This window comes from Gastrolobium bilobum, unplaced genomic scaffold (genome assembly GCF_033153095.1).
Source record: "Gastrolobium bilobum isolate Gb01-03AN ecotype WA unplaced genomic scaffold, APGP_CSIRO_Gbil_v1 utg10537, whole genome shotgun sequence".
Taxonomy (NCBI): Eukaryota; Viridiplantae; Streptophyta; class Magnoliopsida; order Fabales; family Fabaceae; genus Gastrolobium; species Gastrolobium bilobum.
Window position 1 is genome coordinate 163,402 of NW_026897921.1, and position 10,018 is coordinate 173,419.

Consider the following 10,018-nt stretch of genomic DNA (forward strand, 5'->3'; position numbering starts at 1 on the left):
CGGCTGAAAAAAATAATTTTCCTTATAAGATATAAAAAAAATTAATATTTCTCGTGTTGCAAGAAATAATTTTATTTTCAACACATATAAAAAGGGAAAAACTATTCTCATGTCACATGAGACAAGTTTTCTCTCCTATACACCCTTCGATAACTGTGCCACCTTTTTCTTTTCTTTTCTTTTTTCAGGTGGTGAAGCCCACTAATTTTTCTCTATGACATGAGATAACTATCTCATTTAACATGAGATTAATAAAACTCATATAAAAATATAAGAAACAAAACACATATGTCTTTGAAGATATCCTTACACCGAACAGAACCATGGACCTCCTAGACATTTTAGTTGTGTATCATTGTTGATGTTGCTCGCTATTAGGTTCACATGTTTCTCTTTTCTTCTGTTCAAATATACACTTTAATACAACTTTTGTTAGGAAAAACTTTTCAGTCTAACGCTTGTACACCACGCCATTTATGCATGACTAAATTCAAGCTAAACTTGCCACTGAGCCATTTAACATAGAAAAATTTTATCTTGATAAAATATACATAATTTGTTTCGATCCCTTTTCGATAATCCTTTCCCATTAGATCGTTATACAATGTTAACAAGTTAAATAAAGGATTCAAAATCTCCCAACGAGAACAAGCAAAAAGGTAGAAAAAGAATCTGCTACTGGCAACAACGAGACAAAAAAAACGACTCTATTTCTTCAGCGGACAATGTTAGTATCAGTTTATTTGCCATTAAGATATGAATTGATGCATATTTGAAGATCATGATACGAGAGGGAATGTGAACCAGCATTCTCCATAGAACAAATTGACGTCAAAATGGGGACACCTCTCATTCATTACCTGCCTCAGAAAGGCATGCATCCAACATGTATTCCTATCGATGTTAACGTTAAGTAAACATCAATCTCCCTTCATAAGGAAAAAGGAAGATACAATGCGTTCAGTATTCTAAACTCTTCCCCCAAAGGAGGCTATTTCCCTCAAGAGAACAGTTTTTTGTTTATCAAGTCCCTCATACCCTGTCACTATCCTTTCTAATCAAATGACCAAAATGATTGTGCATCTGAGGTTGGATGTAAAACGCCATTATGGGGCCTTGCAACAGATGACTTCCCTATGCTTTCCATAGAACCATGTATAGGCCATTCATTTCTGCAAGGTAAACATAGATCATAAGCTGTTGAACTACCAATAAAGGCATGAGTTTTTTATTTAGAAAATAATAATAACACCATAAACAAAACAGTTTAAACTGTTTATATTACCACTAGAAATGTATATGAGAGAAGATCACACGTAACAGAATCAAAGAGTAAGAACACATCCAAAACAATGCGGGTACAAGCATCATGCCAATAGCAGTCAAAAGGGTCACACAAAAAGCAAGGCTTTGCAAGACATGCAGACTTCATCATTATATTACATTAGGTAAAAGAATATATTTTCATTTAGCTTTCAGTTCCATTATGATTTTTGGTTTCTTTATTTGTCTAGTTCAACAAGTCAGCAGTTTATGACAATTTTGCTGCTGATATATCTATAAAGCTATGTTTAGAAACAATGATCAAATAGATTACAACAAGGACTTATCAATGAACATGCTTAAATACCACTTAATGACTCAAATCAAGTGGCAGAACAGAAGAGAAAAAAATGGGTATGAAAGTATATTGTCCAATACCAACTGAATCACTCCTTGTCCCATACCAGCACATAATTCATTCATTTCATTTCATGAATAAATCAGCCTATGATCATACAGATGTATCCACACAAGCATTTGACTTGCAACTAAATCCATTTTTACTAAACGAAACAGCATAAAAAAGGTCATTCAGAGCTGAATTGAACGATTTCATTGGTTATACTTATATGTTACACATTCATAGAAATCCTACATCAAAGGTTTCTATTTCAATCAAAAAGGCAAAAGTACCTTTCATATGTATCAATATGTGGTCCATTGACATCAGAAAAGCCAAAATTAGGGAAATCTTGACATGAGCTGTGATACTATAAGCCCACATAGAGAGCATCAATTTCAATTTACTTCACCTCACATCCCTGTTCAATTTGCTATTCCTGATTCTTCTCTTAAGAAGCACAGGTGGGTGATGATAACACAAACAATTGCAGCACATACCCAGCCAATCAGCTTCATTCATCACATCCTAGTTACGACTATATTTTGTTTCACTCACAATGTTTTCTATTTTCACTTTATTATAGTATATAATTAGTCAAACAATCGAACTATTACCAATAAGCATCAAAAGTAGTTCATCCACATTTCAAACATGAAATGAATATAACTTTGTTTAATACTATTCATGCTTGCTTGTGAGCCTATGTATCTAACTTTGCCTTTACAAGTCTGCTTTACTAGGGCAATATGCACTCTCCTCTGGATCAGTAAGAGTTTGACTTCTTAAAATTACATTTTGATTGACCAAGTCAAATTATCGATTAGCAACCCATATCTCCAAAACAGCCTACTGACCACAATTAAGGTAAACATAGCACATAAATACCAAGACACATGATTGTGCGTCGGAATGTTTTATTATCGTGTCAGATGCAATACAAACATTACACATAGGGTTGTACAAGTCATTGCTTGTAGAGAGAAACCAAGCGCTCTGTCATCGTTCCATCACTTTTTATAGATACATCATTCATGCATTTTTTTCACCACTAAAACCAAACTTCATCCCCACCAAGTATCATCACGATGATAGCAAGATGAGTCTAAATAGAAATAAAATGTTACAAAACATTCCCACTAACAAACACATTATCAATCACTATTTAGAGCTCCACAATTCATTTGGAAAAAACAAAATGAGGGGATTGCTTTTTTCATCTTTTCATTAAAGAAGTTCGTCAATTTAGAATGTTCTAACTTATAACAACAATGCAGATTCATTTATAGCAGGGATTTCAAATTAGCCACACAATAACATGCAAATAAATAAGCCAAACAATTGTTTACTCACTTGGACCAACTGTTAGCTGGAGAACCCTCACGAACATGGCTGCTAGCTGACCCAATTGGACTCCCATATATCATTTCATTCTGAGTAGCATTCTCGTGAGCTATAAGGCCACCTGACAATGAAGGAAAGAAAGCACTCTGCGACCAAGGGCCATAACCACTTGAACCAGTAACAGGGCTGAAGGTCCCACCACTCTGACCATTAGGAAGAAGAACATTTTGCGGAGAATGAGTCCTGGAAATTGTGTTATCATCTTTGCTAAAAACAGAAGCCATAGTATTCTGAGATGATGGAAGTACAAAGCCATCCTTGTTTGGTACATTCCTTTGCGAGGATAAGAGCCAGTTTCCTGGGCTGCCGACCAAACCTAAACCTTCCTGACCAAGTGGTGAAGTACTCCACATCTGCCATGTTCCCTTTTCATTTGCAGCTGCATCATCCAAAGGAAATGCATGCATGTCTTTGGCCTGGGGGGTACTTGGAAACCGATTAGAATAGATAAACTTTTCTCGGGACAATGGGGACTCAATTGGAGATGGCTTATTGACATCAGAACCAGCAGATGTGTTTTTTAAAGAGTGAGGCTTCGGTACTTCCATGTCTGTCCCAAAGCCACTTCCCAAGTCCAATTGAAAATTATCAAGTGATTCAGAAACAGGCCCAAGCAAGGATAACGGATCTGGAACATAACAGGGGTCTTCAAAAAGCTCTTGCTCTTCATGTCTAAAGTCATTTGATGGATTTTCAACTGGAGAGAATAAGGGTTCAATTGCAGGAGAAAAACCTAGACTACTACTGGTTGATCCATTTGGATAGGTGGAAATATTAAATGGTGATGGAAGACCAAAGTGAATTGGATTATTAAATGATTGTGTAACTGTTGACTGGCCAGATATCTGAGGGCTTTTGGCTTCTACTTGAATTTTGGAATTTGGTCTACATATTACATTTGAATTTGAGGATTGAGGAACAGGTGAGGAACGAGTAAATAATTGCTGCCATGACTTTTTAGGGGCAGTCCATGGCTGTGGTTCTGCGAGAACCTGCAAGGAACAATCATCATGTTAATACTGTTTTCTTTACAGAAAATTTGTTAAAAGCTGCCTGAGATTAACATAGAACATCTGATAATTTTGTTCATAAATCTCAAAGATTGAAATATTAGAATGTGGACAAAAGACCAGGAAGGTAGAGAAAAGAGAGACATTAGGATATAATGCTAGTTTCTATCAAAATTTAATTTATTCATTTTAAAGTAATTAGTATTCCTACATCAATCAACCTTCAACAAAGCCAACAAAAACCGTATTAAGAAAGGCAAAGAAAAGGGGACATAAAGCAAGATAACTTACAGAGTGATTGATATTCCTATCATTTCCATTCAAATTGGATTTTGCAGTTGTACGTTCAGGAGGACATATGTCTCTCCTGCTGGCAGCAGTTTGAGCATGATCAACAAAACTGTTAAACTTGTTTTCTTTCACCCCAGTGGCAGAAATATTAGTACCCCTTCCAAAACCAAATGCTTTTGAAGAAGACAAAATTGTACCCCGCATACGATCAAGGTACCTGGTTCCTGTACTTCCTCGGTTAAAACTGTTTGCAGCGACATTTTTAATATGTGCATTGTCTGTAATCTGTCCCTTGCCACTCTCTAACCCAGATTTATGATGCTCCTTACGATCAGTTTCACTCTTTTTGTCAAAGTCCCGCTTTGGTTCATTTTCCTTGCCAGCTCTTCTATCCAGTTCTTCTACATCAGAGTTGCTCTTACTAGACCCTTTATCTTTATCTTTTCTTTTTTCCTGACGCTTCTTTTCAGTTTCCTTCCTACTGCCTTTCTCCTTACTGGGATGAGATGATTTACTGTGATCTTTCTCAGCTTCCATTATCTCATCTCTCAGCCTCCTACGCTCCTCTACTAACCTTGCAACCTCCTCCCTCTGTTTTCTCTCTTCCTGCTCCAAAAGTTCTTTCTCTAGCCTAGCCTGCCTTTTCTCCTCAGCTTTCCTGCGTGCTCTTTCCCCTTTACTTTCATTGAGGCTTTCCCCATTCTCACCTCGTTTTGCTAAGAGTGCACGTTCAGCATCAGATGAAAATTCTTCCCTCGAACTAATTCTAAAAGTCTTTATCCAGAGCCATCTAATGCTCAAGAAAAAAGTTGTCAAAAGCTTGCAAATAAAAGAAAACATACCGGAATAAGACCTCTTTGTCAAACAATGCTCATCTCCAAAAAGACCAGCATTCCTGTTCGTCCTCCAGTTGCTAGGATTACCTAAAATAGACCCACCGACCCAATTGCCATTCTCCGACCAGTCATGACTGCACATCCACCCATTTTCAGACCATACCTTGCTATTTAATATCTTGCCACTTTTTCCAACCAAGTCCTTAACTATACCAGAACTTGAAATCCTCAACTCTGGAGACCCAGGCAAGTCTAAAACCGGTCTCTTTGAAACATGCCCACAATACGAACACATAAACCGACCCCCACCAGGGTTCTGATCCCTATAGGGATTCAAGCAATTGCGACACCGCCTAGTAGCTGTCTTCCTTAGCTTCTGCATTTCTATAGCCTCAAACCTCTTCCTCTCCCTAAGCCGTGCATTCCTCCGCACCCGCCAAGACGAAAGCTGAGGCATCAAAATCTCATACCAAAAGAGAGTAACCAACAACACAAAAACACAAGCCAGACGAGGCGAAGTAACCTCGAAGCGAAAAGCGGGTGGCAGAAGCTGAGAAAGCGCCCACAGACAAACTAATGGAATAACCAACCAAGGTAGCATTGTAGCAACCCGGCGAGTCCACTTCTGAATCACACACAGTATACACATTATCCTCTAGCCCACGCCTATCTTCCCCGTCTCAAATCAAACCCTAGGAACAATCCAATTCCCCTATATATATATATCCTCAACAAAAACCAGTGCTTTCAAGAAAACCCTAACCCTATTATACTTTATCCCCCCTCCTCCAAATCAATATCCAACAACAGAGTTAGATGCAGAAACTTCAGAACCCTAGAATTTCAAACCGAAAAAGACCAAAAACAAAAAGTTAAATCAGAATCCTTCATAGTAAAAGGGTAGTTACAAAAAATACCCTATTGTCGCAGCTATAGAGCTCCATCTATGGTGATTTTGACATCAATCGAAAGAGAAATGAAATGGGAATCGAGCACTTACAGATTTGTGTTAGAAACACCTGAACGGGTTCGGAGCTGAACTCCACTCGTCCGATTCGGGTCGGTGCCTACGTCGAAGGTGGTTTTGGTGTTTGGGGTCTGAAGAAAAAGAAAGAAAAAAAAAAAACAATGCGAAATGAGATAAGAACAAAAAGACAAAGAAGTAGAAGAAAAAGCTAAAAACAAAAAATCGGAATAAGCAATGTAATAAGTGAACCGGTGATTGGACCGGTGAAGGTAACCGAACCGGGTCTTAATCTAATCCATGAGCTTATTAAACCCTTAAAAAGTTAAATTATAGGATAAGCTAAACCGAAGTTAACTCGTGTGACTCGATTCGTTTTAACGACTTAGCTTGTGAATATTAGTGAATAGCTTCGGCTTACTTGTTAATCAAGTTAAGCTTGAGTTTTCACTTAATGGCTCATCAGCACGTGACTCGACTTAATGTATATCTTTATTTTAGAAAGATGTAAATGGAAAGTAGAAATAAAACTAAAAAGGAAAAAAATCAAAAAGTATAAAATTATCAAGTTGAATTGAGGAACTTTTATCGAATATCAATATATAGACAGATTAATTTTATTTGAGTATATTGTTCTTTCCGGATTAATTTCTTAATTGTTAAGGAAGCATTCCGGGTCTTCTTTAACTTTTCTCCAATTTAAATACTAAATTGAGTTATAATCAATCATAATTTATCCTATTAATTAGGATATTTATTTATTAATTGTATTATATTTTTAATTGATTAATTTTTCGCTCAAACAATTTTTTATTTGATTTTTCTTCCCGCATGTCTCATTCAAACTTTTATATATTTTAACATTGTCTAATTAATTTTTAATTTCCAACTAATTTGGTGATTATCTGATTTAATTTGATTCCAACATGCCTAATAAATTTTTTATTTTGGACATCTCATGATTTGATGAGACTGCAAGTCAAAAATCATAGCTTGTTTATCTCGAAGCACACACACACAACACTTACCATAAACACTCCATCTCATTTTCTCATGCATAGCCAACTCTACATATTAATGATTTTATTATATATCTGATTAATTTGATTTCAGCATGTCTAATTAATTTTTAACTTTGAACATCTCTTAATTCGACTGAGTCTGCAATTTAAAAATCGTGGCATGTTTATCCCAAAGCACGCTACGCTCACCTTGAAACAATCTTCCAAAGAGTTGTTGGATTTGGGTAAACTCACATATCATTTATTACGCACCACATTTCAAAATACTTAATATGTTGTGTCACACATTTTTTAATACTCATCAACACTTCGATTCAAACATTCCAACACACGTTGCAGATATTCAAAAAAGGATTCGAATGTTGCGTTGCGTTATTTTTTTAGCGCCAACTATTAGATTTGTTGGATTACGATTATCATTTTATTGAGTTAAATATAAATATTTAGGATATTTTATATTTTTTGCAAAATTGATGAGTATTATAAGTTCAGCTTTATTTTTTTGTTAATTATTAAATATTAAATATAATATACACTATGTAAAATAAAAATATTTTAATATCAAAATTTGTCTTAACATGTCAAAATCTAATATTTTTTAGAATTAACATGTCAAAATGTCGTATCATATAGTATAGTTTCAACATAGCATATCATATTTCATTCTCTCATGCATAGTGGCTCTTACAAACAAACAAAAACAATCGGGTAAACCGACATAAATGATTTTATTATATATTTGATTTAATTTGATTCAAGCATGTCTAATTAATTTTTAACTTTGCGCATCTCATAATTTGACTGAGACCGCAATTTAAAAATCATGGCATGTTTATCCCAAAGCATGCACACAAGATAGTTAAATTTTCGATTTAAATTTGCGCTTTTATGATTTTAAGATTTTTTTAATCAAAATAACTTTATCAAAAATTTCATATGCTTTTACGTTTTTATAATATTTTATAATTAATTTTATGTTTTACGATTTTTATTCTCCTTCCGATTTTAGATAAAATTTCAATTTTAGCTACCATGCACATAGCACTCACCATGAACACCATCATAGCTCACAGTCTCATGCATAGCCAACTCAGTTAGATAAATGCACACGAATAATTTTATTATGTATCTGATTTAATTTGATTCCAACACTTGTAATTAATTTTTAACTTCGGACATCTCATAATTTGACTCAAGCCACAATTTAAAAATTGTGGCATGTTTATCCCAAAGTACACGCACAACACTCACCATGAACACTCCGTTATAGCTCATGCTCTCATGCATAGTCAACTCTTCCAAAAGGTCATTCGATAAATGCAAATGAATAAATTTATTGTATCTTTTAACACATGACATGCCTTAAAGCATCCTTCACGCTTATTATTCACATCCTTATAGCATAGTAACGCACAACTCAACAAGATTTCTTTTGCATAAGGTATCCGTATATTTATCTTTTGAATTTGAATGGAATTCAAGTAGTTTGGATCTATCAAATTATGGTATCTCAGTTGGTGTCAAAGAACTAAACAGGTGGGGTGAGAGTATGTGTTTGATCCTCTCCAGTACTATCTTTGAAAGGAATTTAAAGTCTTGATCCCCGACTAACCTCGAATCGGACTAGTTGCGAAGCTTAAGTCAATAAAGATGACCACATTAGTGATTTAATAATATATCTAACATGCAAAGCAATTATTTCAACCAAAAACTTAAGTTGTTAAGTGAAGATTGGCCACAATAATGGTATTTAGATTATATTTCTCTAACATGTCCCCTCACAATAGCACATTGGCTTTGAAGGGTTGATAATGTACAAGTTCATCTACCTATGTTAAGAAATTCCACAATATTTAATAATTTATTATTAGAATGAGGGTGGTAAGGATCAAACTCATGATCATCTGGTTACGCGCGCTTTGATATGATGTAAAGTAAACATTTCAACCTGAAAACTTAAGCTTTTACATGATAACAGAGCCCTTATGACCCAAGTGGTTACTAGTTCGATTATCATCGCCCACATTCTCGTCATAGGTCTGTGCATTGCCAAGGCTCTTTCGTGAGAAGAAATATTAGAAAGATATAATATAAAAAATATTAAAAAAATTAATGTGACATTCAGCTAACAACTTAAACTTTTGAATTAAATTGATATTTTACATCGTCATGGCTTAATTTTTATTTTTATTTTGGTTTATGGCCTTTAAGACTTTAAGTCTAGGTGTTCATGTGTTGATATGTTTAAGTGCTTGTTAGGCTTATTTTTAGAAGAAGAAAAAAAAGGGAAGATAACAAACAAGTTAAAATAATGCAAAATTTGGTCAAAATTAGCATAGTGTGAGATGGTTCTTTTCGTGAATTTTCATTATGAATTTCTTGCTAGCTTTATGACTCAAAGTATCATGTTTAAAGTAAAAGGATGCAGCTTACCAAAAAAAAAAAAGAGTAAAAGGATGCAGAAATAAGCTTTTGAAGAGTTTGGATTCACGTCTTAAATGTTTCTTCTTCTTTTTTTGTCATGGATGTGAAGTAAAATCAAGCTAAGCATGATTTATGTGTGATTCCTTGTGGTGGCTTGAGGTATTTTTGGCTAGGGTTTGTTTTCTTTTCTTTTCTTTTTATTTTTTATTTTTTTTGGGTTCGCTGAATTTTAATTTTCAAGGGAGAATGTTTGAAAGGAGATTTTAAAGGAGCCCATGTATTAGCCATCGTGGGTCTTGGGTGTTTAGTTGTGAGTGGGTGTGGGCTTTTAATGCTGATGTCTATTTCCATTTGAAAGGTTAGAAGTAACGATTCATACTTGTATTTCTGTTAATGGATTCTAA

At 34.8% G+C, this 10,018-nt stretch overlaps 1 protein-coding gene across 1 annotated transcript; it reads right to left on the reverse strand.

The window, feature by feature from the left end:
- Positions 1–707: 707 nt before the first annotated feature.
- On the reverse strand, positions 708–6,348 carry LOC133311469 (stress response protein NST1-like). The gene is made up of 4 exons (XM_061512520.1): positions 6,205–6,348; positions 4,369–6,039; positions 3,017–4,059; positions 708–1,172 (listed from the first exon to the last, which is right to left on the reverse strand). The coding sequence occupies exons 2-4, from the start codon at positions 5,851–5,853 to the stop codon at positions 1,055–1,057; spliced, it is 2,646 nt and encodes an 881-aa protein (XP_061368504.1). The 5' UTR covers positions 5,854–6,039; positions 6,205–6,348; the 3' UTR covers positions 708–1,054.
- Positions 6,349–10,018: the final 3,670 nt, after the last annotated feature.